This window comes from Trachemys scripta, chromosome 1, assembly GCF_013100865.1.
Source record: "Trachemys scripta elegans isolate TJP31775 chromosome 1, CAS_Tse_1.0, whole genome shotgun sequence".
Taxonomy (NCBI): Eukaryota; Metazoa; Chordata; order Testudines; family Emydidae; genus Trachemys; species Trachemys scripta.
The window spans coordinates 139,936,056-139,949,715 of record NC_048298.1 but is presented as its reverse complement, the minus strand read 5'-3'; the positions used below and the strand labels follow the sequence as shown (position 1 = coordinate 139,949,715).

At 46.7% G+C, this 13,660-nt stretch overlaps 1 protein-coding gene and 1 non-coding gene across 6 annotated transcripts in view; both read left to right on the top strand.

Annotated features, from left to right (window-relative positions):
- Positions 1–13,660, top strand: part of NCAPD2 (non-SMC condensin I complex subunit D2) — a 78,164-nt gene that overhangs the window by 560 nt on the left and 63,944 nt on the right. For all 5 annotated transcript variants that reach the window (XR_004647878.1, XR_004647879.1, XM_034787631.1 and 2 more), the window contains exons 2-14: positions 5,014–5,089; positions 6,540–6,598; positions 7,053–7,234; positions 7,740–7,879; positions 8,798–8,925; positions 9,008–9,131; positions 9,203–9,350; positions 10,917–11,114; positions 11,315–11,449; positions 12,015–12,099; positions 12,453–12,630; positions 12,941–13,068; positions 13,396–13,596. Coding sequence is in view for 3 of the 5 variants with exons in the window: in XM_034787631.1 (XP_034643522.1) it covers positions 5,014–5,089; positions 6,540–6,598; positions 7,053–7,234; positions 7,740–7,879; positions 8,798–8,925; positions 9,008–9,131; positions 9,203–9,350; positions 10,917–11,114; positions 11,315–11,449; positions 12,015–12,099; positions 12,453–12,630; positions 12,941–13,068; positions 13,396–13,596 (1,782 nt within the window). In the remaining 2 variants the exon portion in view is untranslated. The remainder of the gene's footprint in view (positions 1–5,013; positions 5,090–6,539; positions 6,599–7,052; positions 7,235–7,739; positions 7,880–8,797; positions 8,926–9,007; positions 9,132–9,202; positions 9,351–10,916; positions 11,115–11,314; positions 11,450–12,014; positions 12,100–12,452; positions 12,631–12,940; positions 13,069–13,395; positions 13,597–13,660) is intronic.
- Positions 6,662–6,973, top strand: LOC117871417. Its single transcript, XR_004644226.1, has one exon. It is a non-coding gene; the product is annotated as a small nucleolar RNA U85 (small nucleolar RNA).

The window sequence follows — 13,660 nt, the reverse complement described above, 5'->3', positions numbered from 1 at the left end:
TACCGTCTGGCGACGCCTGGGAGTGAGGCTGCCCAGTAAGCAGGTATAAATATACAGCACATGAAAAGATGGGAGTTGCCTTACCAAGTGGCGGGAGGGTCGGGGGTCAGTGATAATGACACCCATTCAGTTAGGATGGATGTGACCCATTCCCAACAGCTGACACGAAGTTGTGAATGTCAGAGGGAAAATTATTTTTTGTAATGACCCAGCCACTCCCAGTCTTTATTCAGGTCTAATTTAATGGTGTCCAGTTTGCAAATTAATTCCAGTTCTGCAGTTTCTCTTTGAAGTCTGTTTTTTGAAGGTTTTTTGTTGAAGAGTTGCCACTTTTAAGTCTGTTATTGAGTGTCCAGGGAGGTTGAAGTGTTCTCCTACTGGTTTTTGAATGTTATAATTCTTGGTGTCTGGTTTGTGTAATTTATTCTTTTGTGTAGAGACTGTCCGGTTTGGCCAATGTACATGGCAGAGGGGCATTGCTGGCACATGATGGCATATATCCCATTGGTAGAGGTGCAGGTGAACTTGCCCCTGATGGTGTGGCTGATGTGATTAGGTCCTATGATAGTGTCCCTTGAATAGTTATGCGGGCAGAGTTGGCAACAGGGTTTGTTGCAGGGATTGGTTCCTGGGTTAGTGGTGTTTTTTTTTGTTTTGTTTTGTTTTTGTTTTTTGTATAGTGTGTAGTTGCTGGTGAGTGTTTGCTTCAGGTTGGGGGGGCTGTCTGTAAGCGAGGACTGGCCTGTCTCCCAACGTCTGTGAGAGTGAGGGATCATCCTTCAGGATAGGTTGTAGATCCTTGATGCATTGGAGAGGTTTTAGTTGGGGGCTGTAGGTGACGGTTAGTGGTGTTCTGTTACTTTCTTTGTTGGGCCTGTTCTGTAGTAGGTGACTTTTGGGTACCCTTCTGACTCTGTCAATATGTTTCTTCACTTCCCCAGGTGGGTTTTGATACAGATCCTGTAGGTGTTATCTTAGAATTAGGGCTTGGCTGTAGATGGACTAGATGACCTCCTGAGGTCCCATCCAACCCTGATATTCTGTGATTACCAATGTGATATATGCCATCATGTGCCAGCAAATGCCCTCTGGGTCATTACAAAAAATAATTTCCCCTCTGTTGATATTCACACCTTCTTGTCAACTGTTGGGAATGGGCCACATCCACCCTAATTGAATTGGTGTCATTATCACTGACACCCCCTCCCCACACACACACACACTTGGTAAGGCAACTCCCATCTTTTCATGTACTGTATATTTATAGCTGCTTACTGTATTTTTTACTCCATGCATCTGATGAAGTGAGTTATAGCCCACAAATGTATATGCCCAAATAAATTTGTTAGTCTCTAAGGTGCCACAAGGACTCCTCGTTGTTTGAGTGAGTTGAAGCCAGCCCGCGAGCAATGTGGCTGCCACTGTGCGGTGCAGGAGTCAGAGATAGTGAGGGGCAACAGAGGCTGAATGGTTGGTGGGGAGAGTGGGGGGGGAGCACTGGGGGGTGGGGAGGCACTTGATTTCATGTAGCAATGCCAGTCTTGCTCTGAGACATCTAGAAATGTTGGGGGGGGGGGGAATAGGGAGCTTGCTTGGAGATCTCCCTCCTCTTCCACTCCCTGTTTATGGCAAGCGGCGAGTTGGGATGTCCCACCCCTATTTTGCCCCTGACACCCTCCCACAAACGAAGAAAGGGAGGATCAGCCCTGGGAAAGCCACCCTCATACATCACCTAGGGTCCTTAATCAGCTTGGTCAGTCCCAGGCCTGGACCTCCTTCCAGGAATGATCCTCCTCTTCTCCCTTCTATGTCATGTTCCATTTCTCCTCCTCTGCCATCACTGCCTCCTCAAGCTTTTCCTCCCCTACAGACTGTGCAGTGAATGTCCAAGAAGATAAGCTGCAGTGCTTGTCAATGGTGTTTGGGGTGCTGGATTCACCGCCCAAGCCATAGACTGTGTGTTGCACGCTGTCTCTCCTGTGAGCCCTGTTGGTGTCCTCTAGGTACCTAGAGTGCATTAACATAGCCCCTTAGGGTCCACATGGGGCAGATAGAGCGCAATATGCAGCCTCTGTGGTGAATCCAGCTGTGCTCCAACCCAATTAATCACAATTAATCGCAGTTTTAATTGCACAGTTAAACAATAGAATCCTAATTTAAATGTATTAAATATTTGGATGTTTTTCTACATTTTCAAATAAATTGACTTCAATTACAACACAGAATACAAAATATACAGTGCTCACTTATATCTATTTTATTTTCAATTCACCTCATACAAGTTCTATAATGCAATCTCTTTATCCTGAAAGTGCAACTTACAAATGTAGATTGTTTGTTACATAACTGCACTCAAAAATGAAACAGTGTAAAACTTTAGAGCCTACAAGTCAACTTAGGGTAGGTCTACACTTACCCAGTAGTTCGGCAGCAAGCAAATCGAACTTCTGGGTTCGACTTATCGCGACTTGTCTGGACGAGATAAGTCGAACCCGGAAGTGCTCGCCGTCGACTGCGGTACTCCAGCTCGGCGAGAGGAGTACGCGAAGTCGACGGGGGAGCCTGCCTGCCGCGTCTGGACCGAGGTAAGTTCGAACTAAGGTACTTCGAACTTCAGCTACGTTATTCACATAGCTGAAGTTGAGTACCTTAGTTCGAATTGGGGGGTTAGTGTAGACCTGCCCTTAGTCCTACTTCTTGTTCAGCCAACCGCTAAGGCTTGGTCTACACTACCCCCCCCAATTCGAACTAAGGTACGCAACTTCAGCTACGTGAATAACGTAGCTGAAGTCGAAGTACCTTAGTTCGAACTTACCTTGGTCCACACGCGGCAGGCAGGCTCCCCCGTCGACTCCGCAGTACTCCTCTCGCCGAGCTGGAGTACCGCAGTCGACGGCGAGCACTTCCGGGTTCGACTTATCGCGTCCAGACTAGACGCGATAAGTCGAACCCAGAACTTCGATTTCCAGCCGTCGAACTAGCTGGTAAGTGTAGCCAAGGCCTGAGACAAACTATGTTGTTTACATTTATGGGAGATAATGTCGCTGGCTTCTTATTTACAATGTCACCTGAAATCGACAACAGGTGTTCGCATGGCACTTCTATAGCTGGCATTGCAAGGTATTTACATGCCAAATATGCTAAACATTCGTATGCCCTTCATGCTTCGGCCACCATTCCAGAGGACATGCTTGCATGCTGAAGGACGCTTGTTTAAAAAAAAAAGTGTCAATTAAATTAGTGACTGAACTCCTTGGGGGAGAACTGTATGCCTCCTGCTGTGTTTTACACACATTCTGCCATATATTTCATGTTATAGCAGTCTTGGATGATGACCCAGCACATGTTGTGCATTTTAAGAACACTTTCACTGCAGATTTCACAAAACACAAAGAAGGCACCAATGTGAGATTTCTAAAGTTAGATACAGCACTCAATCCAAGGTTTAAGAATCTGAAGTGCTTTCCAAAAACTGAGAGGGATGAGGTGTGAACATGCTTTCAGAAGTCTTAAAAGAGCAACACTTCGATGTGGAAACTACAGAACCCGAACCACCAAAAAATAAAATCAACCTTCTGCTGGTGGCATCTGTCATATAATGAAAATGAATGAGTCGGTCCGCACTGCTTTGGATTGTTGTCGAGCAGAACCCGTCATCAGCATGTCCCCTGGAATGGTGGTTGAAGCATGAAGGGACATATGAATCTTTAGCACATTGGGCACATAACTATCTTGCGACGTCGGCTACGACAGTGCCATGCAAACGCCTGTTCTCACTTTCAGGGGACATTGTAAATAAGAAGCAGGCAGCATTATCTCCCGTAAATGTAAACAAACTCGTCTGTGCGATTGGCTGAACAAGAAGTAGGACTGAGTGGACTTGTAGGCTCTAAAGTTTTACGTTGTTTTGTTTTTGAGTGCAGTTTAAAAAAACAAAACAAACAAAAAAAACACCACACAAATGTAGAATTATGTAAGTTCAGCTTTTATGATAAGAGATTGCACTACTGTACTTGTAATGGGGGAGTTGGAAAATACTGTATCTTTTATTTTACAGTGCAAATATTTGTAATAAAAAATAAAATATAAAGCACTGTACACTTGGTATTCTGTGTTGTAATTGAAATCAATATATTTGAAAATGTAGGAAACATCCAAAAATATTTAAATAAATGGTATTCTATCAGGGCTTTGGAGCGGAGCCCAGAGCTGGAGCGCGGAGCAGCTCCAGAGCAGTGGAGCTGCAGGTTTTTGCCTGGAGCTGGAGCGGAGCCGGAGCACAGCTCCAAAGCCCTGTTTATTGTTTAATCATGTAATTATTCGCAATTTTTTTTTAAATCGCTTGACAGCCCTAGTATTTACAAAATTACTAATTCAGGCTTCAATCTACTAATCTTGTAAGTACGCACATTTTGTATAATACGTGTGTGTGTGTGTGTGTGATTCACTATCACTCAGGTCCACTAAAAACAGCAAATAGTGCTGTGGCTGCAGAGGGCATTCTCCACTTCCCTTGTGGCACAAGCAGACAGAGTCTGACAGGAGGCAAGCGTCAGCAATTCTGAAGCAAGTCAGAACTAGGGGCTAGCAAGGGGCTAGCAAGTCAGAGACGTGATGCTGTTGGATCCAGAGAAGGGGTGGCAGGGGAGAACACTTCAGGCAGTGAGGCAGGTGACAGGAGGAGTCCAGACAGTAATAAAGGGAACAGTAATCCATTGTCTATCTTAGGGGTGAGGAGAGGATAAGTGGAATCTCCATCTGAGCAGCCAGAGAGGGGGTGTCCATTTTGTGTCCATTAAAGGCTCTTTGCATCCTGAAATTATCACATATAGCCAAAAGAGTGGAGGGGAGTTAAAAAGTCAAGAGGCTAAAAAAAAAAGTTTGATAGTTTTTGTTTGTTTAAATCTCATGATTTTGTGGGGCCAATCTCATGACTTTTTGGCATTTGATTCATGATTTTTGATCCCTTGCAGTTGGCAATATAGTGTTTTAATTGTCTCCCTCTCTCTTCAGAGTTCCGGGGGGCATTCCAGGTGCAAGGGCCATTGGCCATCCTGCAGCACTTTGACACCCTCTACAGTCTACTCCAGTGAGTATACCCCGCCCTGCAGGGGTGGGGGGGAAGTGGCTTGGTCATGGACTTCAGGGGTGATGGTGATCAGTAGTAGTGAGCACTGCTGTTCTTGCTCCTACCAAGGGTTCAGGAGAACAGAGTCCTGGGTGTATCTGCAGAGGTATCCAGATGGGGCTAGGCCCTGGCCGGGTCCATTTATAGATGCCTCCTCTTCCTGAGTGCAGTAGGGCCTGGTGCTGTGAGTGGCATGAACCCATCCCCACCCTGCGGTGATCCCACTGGGATACTAGTGATGTAATAACATAAGCATTGACTGTTTAACTGGTTACTGCAGACGCCATCTCAGGAAGGAGAGGGCGTTAAGCTGCGGTGGAGCTGGAAATTGGGAGTTCCTGGAGGGAAGGGAATGTTACAGCTGGGCAGGAAACACAGATTTCCTATCTCACAAATATTTTAGGTAGGCCATTCTTCCCACCCCCCCTCCCATTCAACATCAGGACAAAACTGACATCTTTTGGTATGGCTGTGTACGTTACAGCTGTTTGTGAGTTTTATTACAGGATAAACATTTGGTTTGTCTGGGTGGCTGGTTGTTGAATAGCATTAGGTGATGGTTTGTGTATGTGAATTCCGTGTTAAGCAATTTTCACTCCAGCCTTATGTCAGCTTATCTTGCAGTTTCCATAGTTTTGTAGTGGGAAAACATCTATTGATTTGTACTAATCTAGGTCTACAAAACTTTTGCTGGCAATAAGGGGTATATAATGGTGTCCTAGTTTTTTGCCAAGTATAGACAAGGCCTTAGTTACCATATTATAACTTCTTGCATTGCCTTTGTCTTTTGTAACTTTTTGTGTTAGTACGATATCAGACTCTCACTAATTCAAATAATTTGCATTTCCAGACCATAGCTAAGTGTTTGGTACTCAAAAGTGAAGTGGTATTTGCTAATTGATAAGCTTATTAAGCAATAAATTCTTATCGCTCACCTAGATCCACTCTGTTTATGTTTTGTTTGTAACATTTTAAAATGTTCTTCTATGAAATCTTTGTGTATGTGTAGAGGCCTGTTTTGGAGGTGCTGATATACTATAGTAAGAGTTTTGCTCTTAATGTAGGTGTTCAGTCTGTTACCTGAGGAGAAATATAGTGTATCCTCCCAAAACTCTAGCACATGCATTTTGAGTACAGAATTTTCTGAGAAATTACAGGTAAACCCATCATGAGTTGAAAATTACTAATTACTACTTTGATCTCCAAATTCTCCAGGGAAACTCTCCGCAGAACCTATTTGAACCGTCTCATTAATTGATCCCTCTAGTCACAAATGTGGGCAGGTTGGGAGAGGACTAGGTTTAGGAGACAAGTCTAGAGTTGCTCCTGAAGACTCTTGTGTTACAGTCTTGAACTAGGCCTAGTGCCAGTGGTCATCCTATATTTTTGTGATCTGTTGTCTGCCTCACAGCCACTTCCGATCTATAAATGCTGCAGTCAAGGAGGATGCCCTGGAGCTGATGGTGAAAGGTAGGTATGAGGATCCTTCTCCCCTTGTGGAGGGGTTGGTGAGATATTTGCTTCCTCCCTGCAGCTTTATGATGATATAAAGGCAAATGTGACCCCATTGGCTGGGCTGCACCCTCACCCATCCCTGATACAGGTCTGTAATCTTGGCAGGCAGTGCAGAGTTGTGTGCGTTCGCTGTAAGGGCAGACCAACAGGAAGTCCCATTTTCCATTTCTTTCCTGGAGGGAGATATGCCTTCCCCTAGCAAGTGATCCTAGGAGCTGGGCAGGGGATGGGGACAGGGTGAACTTAGCATCTCTGGGTCCTGGGGCACAGGGTGTAGCCCAAATTATGGCTGGTGAGGCATGAGCACAGTTCTTTGGTAATCTGATGGCTGCTGTGAGTTTGTCACAAGGGAAGTGGGTGCTTCGGTGTGTATGGGTAGTGATGCTTATGCCTTCTCACTTCCCTGCAGTGGTGTCCTGTCACTCTAGTGACCTCTCCTCCATCTTGGATAATCTTGACCTGAGCCCTTCAGACCGCTCCACTCACCTCAATGCTCTTAAAATGAACTGCTATGTACTGACTCATCTAGTGGAGGCCTTTGAAATAGACTCGTGCAAGAGTGGCTTGTCAGGGCTAGATCCCAGTGGGAAGGTATGTATGCGAGCATGGGGTGGATTTTATGAAAATGGAGCTGCATAAACTTACTGGACTCTGTGCAACTTTGTTCCTACACATTGATGACCCTCAGTTCAGTGCCATAGCTGGAATTTTCCATATGGATGCTGGGCAGGCCAATATGACATTAGGAAAGCCAGGCTGTGGTACATGCACCTCTAAGGAATGCTTATGGGCAGCAGCTTCAGGAGACAGGACATATCACAGCATGTAATGCTCCACTGATCTATAAATGTCCAGGCTGTTCTCTGTGCTGCCTCCCACTTCTGTGTCTGCCTTTGTTGCAGTTCCAGTATACTAGCATTTCCTCCCAAGCACATGCCTCTCCCCCCGCATATTAGGGAAAGCAGCTGCTTCCATTTGGTGTAGCCCTTTGGCTCCCGGCAGGTTTGGGGCAAGGGTTTCGTTACTGTAAAGCTTGAGTGTCGCCTCCAGCTTTAAAAGGGGTACTGCCTGATGTGAATACCTATAATCTCCTCAGAGCAAGAAGAACTGCACCACGGGCTCAGGCTTCTGCTGGGAGGAAGAGAGGCAGCCACTCCTACAGCTGCTGACACAGCTGCTGCAACTGAACCTCCGTCGACTGTGGTGTGGTTTGGTGGTGGAGGAGGAATTCATCAGGTAAAGGTTGAAGTGAATGCTGGGGAGAGGAAGGCAGGATGGAATGGCTGCAGGGGGTGAGCTATATGTGGGAGATTTTTGGAAGGGCTGACTTGTAAGACGATACGTGGATAGGTAAATCAGTTTGTCCCACCTCATTCAAAGGCAATCTATAGGATGTGAACCTTAGGGGAGTAGGGAGGTAGATTGAGAAGAAATTTGGGAGAACAGGATAAGATTGAACCAAGGAAAAAGTTTGGGAACCATTCCCAGTGCTGAGGGATCTATGAGCATGGACACCTCACTGCTAAGGCTCTGAGAAAAATCTTTTGTTTCTCTTTCTTTAATTCACTGCAGCATAACAGGTAAATGTTTGAATTTCCTGGGATAGGCACGGCTCCTGAGTCTCTATCCCCCCCTTCTCCTACCCTTTTCAAACTGCAGTGATTTCCCCCCCTCCCAACCCCAACATGAGAGAGGTGTTCTCAGTGCCACCCCCTTTCCCTGCTGGCTAGACAAGAAGCAGCAATGATGGCTTAGGGTGGAGTGAATTGGGCTGGGTGGGCTGAGCCAGACTACCTGGTGCCATGTGATACCTCTGCCTGCCTCCACTCCCCAGAATGGAACTGTCCCACTAGTCCATGATGAACAGCTGCAGCCTCAGTGAGTAGGTAGAAGTGTCTCCCTGCTGTTGGAAAAATCATGGCATTGGGCTAATTTCATGATTTTTTTTCATGCAGTCCATGAAATTATTTACACAGGGCCTTACTCATTGTTTAGGACACTGGGAAGTTGGAGCCAAGGCAACAGCTCTCTGCTCGCCCCCTTTCCCCCCAGTGAGGAGATGGAAACTTAGAGGCTCCACCAGTTCAGATCTCTTGGGTGGGGTTGTCAGATTGTAGTGTCAGGTCTCTTTATCACTCCCTATTTTCCTCTCAGCTTAGTGACTGGCAGCTGTTACCGCATTCTGGAGAAGCCCAGCATCAGCCACCAGAAGCATCGGGCCACACGGGAGGCAGTAATGCATCTTCTTGCTGTGGCTCTGACTCACTATGACCACATGCTCAGTGAGTCTGTCACTTCCCCTTCCTGATGTGGGATCCTCTCGTGTATCCCCTGACCCTTTTTTCCTCTCCTCTGGTTTGGCAGGTGCAACTCTGAAGATCACACAGATGCTGCAGCACTTTGAACATGTAGCCCCAGTGTTTGCGGGGGCTGTGAGCCTGTGGGCCACGGAGTATGGCATGAAGAGCATGGTGGGAGAGCTGCTGAGGTGAGAAACTCTCCAAGCCCCTGCCCCCTCCATTCCCGGCAGCCTTGGGCACTGACTCTTTCTTTTTGCAGGGAGATTGGCCAGAAATGTCCACAGGATCTGACTCGGGATGCTTCCGGAGTGAAGGGTTATGCTGCCTTTCTCACAGAACTGGCTGAACAAATCCCAATGATAGTGCTGTCCAACATGAGTGTCCTGCTGCATCACTTGGATGGAGAGGTACTGCTTGGGAAGGGGCAAAGCACAACATATCCAGGGGAAAGAATATGTACCATAGTGGTGTCCAATCTTTTGGTCTGAAGATTGAGTGTATTTCACAAAGATCAAGGAGTTGCAATCAATATTTTGAGGCAGATTCTCTGCCTTGCTCCACTCCCTGCATGCTCTGGTGATGCAAACCGAGCAGGAACTACTGAAGAAAGTACCACGCTGAGAATTCCCCCAGCATAGGTAATATCCAACAGCAGAGAATTGGGGATGGGGGAGAGAACTGGCTCTTGGTGCTTTTTTTGCCCTTCTGGGTGACTGTGAGGAGAGAAATCCTTTGGTAGGCTCAGGCAGAGCCAGCTAATCTATGCTGTCCTCACTGGGGCTCCCACAGCCAGGCAAGAAAGCAGCCAATAGCAGGGATAACGTGGGTATTTGGCAGAGGTGGTTTGGACCAGGTAAAATCATGGTTTGTACCAGTTTAAGGCATTTTCTATTTTAAAAACTGTTTCATTAATGCATATCACATTCCACTTAGCTTTAGTTACATATTCAAGTTGCGGTTACATATGGCAATAGATTTGTAGATTTAATTTAGGTTTGTACAAATAAAAAGTAAAACTTCAGTGCGCATAATACTCCTATGTAATTATAATACTGAACATCAGAATGTCTATACTTTCCGGTTCAGTATTTTCTAAAGGAAGTTATGTGTTATGACTTATTTCAGTTTTCAATATTATAAACAAAAATTGAAAACATTTGATTACGTGGAATTGACAGTAATACAGGGTTGAAGCATTAAGGAATCTGAAGCATGCAAAATTGCAGACTACCACCCAAGTCCATTTGGCCATACAGCATTCTGTAGCAGAAGACCAACTTTGACGTAGTGGATTGACTGAGCCTATTCCTCAGTTTTTTTGAATGGATGTATTCAAAGTTTGAAAAGATTTGTTTTGTACTTGCTGGATGGTGATGCAACTATTTTTCCTAGTTTAACCCGGGCTTAAGATGGTATTTACAGCATCCTGTCCTAAACTAGTTTTTCCTGAGAAATTGCCAACCCTGGCCAACAGAGCAGCCAGAACTTCTGTCTTTCCTCATCATGATGCAGCATTTGGCCAATAGGGGAACTGCTGAGAAAATGCATCGGGGAAAAGAACAGCAGCTATTTTGGGGCTGCGGGGGAAGTGGTGCTCCCCATAATAAGGAACTTGATTTGCTTTTATTTAAACTGCAGGGTGTGGCTTACCTTCAGCTCATAACCATATACAAATTTTCTTAAGTCATTCTCAAAGGCCACAAATGATACTCATTCCACGGATTGGGTGCTGCAGACCTAGGTGCATAGGAGGGCTGGGACACAGCCTCCTGGGCTCCGCTACACTTGCTTGTTGTCACACAGGAATTCTGTGATGGAGCAGGGAATTGAATTTGGATTTCCCAAATCCCAGACTAGGTGCCATAAGCACTGGACCATCCTTGCTGTCTTAGCATGAGTCCTGGTTGGATGGGGGCTACAGGAATATGCCCTCCCTTCACTCCCAGTATAATGAAGTCATTTTCTCTCTTCAGAGCTATGTGATGAGAAATGCCATCCTGACAGCCATGGCAGAGATGTTGCTGCAGGTGCTGAGTGGAGATCAGCTAGAGGAAGCTGCAAGGGGTACTCGGGACCAGTTCCTGGATACACTGCAGGCCCATTTATGTGATGTCAATGGGTTTGTGCGCAGCCGTGTGCTGCAGCTCTTCACCCGGATTGTCCAGCGGAAGGTGAATCTCTGTGTGAGGGGACTGGGGGGTTGGCTTTGAATTGCTCTCCTGTGAAGGGAGGGGTGAGGGAGACCATCAGAGGCCCAGCAAGAGGCCTGAGGAAACTTGGCTGCAGAGCCTTCCCAGAGTGAGGAATGAAAGATTGCATCTAACTTCTCCAGGGCTTTTGGGTAACCTCTTCAATCTGCTCTTTGCTGCAGGCCCTGCCCTTGGCTCGGTTCCAGGCTGTGGTGTCTCTGGCTGTGGACCGTCTCCAAGACAGATCAGTAACAGTGGCTAAGAATGCCATCCAGCTGCTGGCTGCATTTCTCTCAAACAACCCCTTCTCCTGCAAGGTAACCCTTTGTACTAAGCTGGAATTTCTGTGCCTCCCCTGGGGCAGGAGCCCCCAGGGAGAGAGTGGTCACCAGTCTTTGGTTGTGGCTCAGGTTGGAGGCTCCCTTGTTTTTCCTCATATCCAGGTGCCCTAATATCTGGGCTTTCCATCCCCTCGTGCAGCTTGCATGTATGCCGGGGCATGGTATATGCCTCTTAACTCTGAAAACCTGCCCCAGTTTGATTTGAGTCTGCAGTGGGGACTCTTCTTTGAGATCTTGGTTCAGACTTTGGGATCTTGCTCCACTGCATCCCTAGGTCATGGAGCTCATGCTGTTGCACACTCTTCACTTAGACTTCGTCCCAAACTGCTTAGCTTCACAGACAGGCAACTTACTGCAGCCCCCGTTCTGGGAAGTGGACTAGAACCAGCTACTCAGCTTTCAAAAGCAGGTGTCTTCTACGGACCTGGGGTACTTAAAGTGGGCACTGAAAGCAGGCTGTGGGGGAGCAAGGAGGATCCTAAGAGTTAAGAAAACGAAGGATAGAGAGTGAAACATTCCCATTCTCCCCTCACATCCCCAGCTAAGCTGCACTGATTTGGCTGAGCCACTCAAGAAAGAGATGCAGAAGCTGCAAGAAATGAGGGACAAACGTACAGCAAAAACTGGTAATCTCCTCTTTTCCCCTTCCTAGTGGATATACTGTGCCCTCCCAGCAGGAGTTCCTGTGCACTTCTCACTCTACCTCCTGTCTTGCTCATACTCAACCTGTGTTGGCCTTGCCCCAATCTCATATCCATTTGAGATTCTGTGGCCTTAGAGCATGGCCTAAAGCATCAGAAGCTTTCCATAGGGAGAGGGAGGATTAGGAAGGGTAAGCAAAGGGAGTGGTGTCTGCCTCAGGGATCTAGAGAGGAGCATGCGGGACCCCAACCCCATCTCAGTCTAAGCTGTTTCCCTCACTTTAGAATAATGGGTCTGGATATCTGTATCATTCCCTTCCTCTGCCCTCTTTTCATAGCTGCACTAATTACCCCAGAGGAGGAGTGGGAGGCCATGCAGCCAGAGCTTAGGGCCACCATACATCAGCTCCTTCACCCATTGCAAGGAGAAGAGGAGGAAGAGACGCTAGAGGTTGAGGAGACTGCACTGAATACGGCTGAGCGCATCATACAATTGCTGAGGAAGTTAAATTACAAGTGAGTGGGAGACCCTCCAATGGACCACAGTTGAGTGGGTGGGGCCTTCAATCTGGGGAAGAGGGTTGCCCTAGGAACTTCCATATGTAATCATATTGTTAGGTGAGGTCTGAGCCCTGGGAAAGGGGTAACACCATATGGGAGATTGAAGACTTGTGTGGAAAGAACTTTGGTGTATACAGTAGGCTGGAGGTGCTGACAGGAGTCACTGTCCCACAGGTCCAGGGACAAAGCTGAGTGATGGATTTCTTAACTGACATACTCTCCCCACCCAGTGGATGATTTCTTATTGTGCATCATCTCTGTCCAGGCATGCTATCCGTCTAACACAGATGGCTGTGTGCCACTTCCATGGGATGGAGCCTTTCACCAGCAATTCAAGGTTGGAAGGTGACAAGGAAACCATGATCTTGGGCGTTCTGAGGACACTGTACACAGGTAGCTTTTCTGAGCCCGCTAGTTTCTTGTCCTGGAACCATATTGATACCAATACTATAGAGGTGAAACACTTTATATCCCTTTTATTCAACCCTGTCTCTGCTTGTATTGCACCATACCATGGTAGTGAGACTTCACTGACATTGTGGTGAGAATCCAGCTCTAGGTCTAAATCTCCCTTTTGACTGCCTGGCTGAGCTGCTGTTAGATTGTGTTGTTCGGAGAGGGGCTCTTGGTTTAGGTCACCGGGGGTGAAGGGAAAGAGGTCAAAGAGCAGTTTCTCCTGGCCCCCAGCATTGTTTATGGATCATTATTCTTGCTGTGTAGATTCCAACCTGGAAAACAATATCCAACATCCTTTGCATAGCAGTGGGGATGAAGACCCTGTAATAGAGGAGCAGCCACCATCTGAGCTGGTTAAGCAGGAGATGCTGGTGCAGTATCTGCAAGATGCCCACAGCTTCTCTATGAAAATCACTGAAGCCTTGAGCATGGTCAGCAGGATGATGTACAAAAGCTCTGTCTCTGGTAGGTTGGGAAGACACAGATCATCCTACACATTAAGATTTCCAGGGTCCTAAGCTTGGTGTAT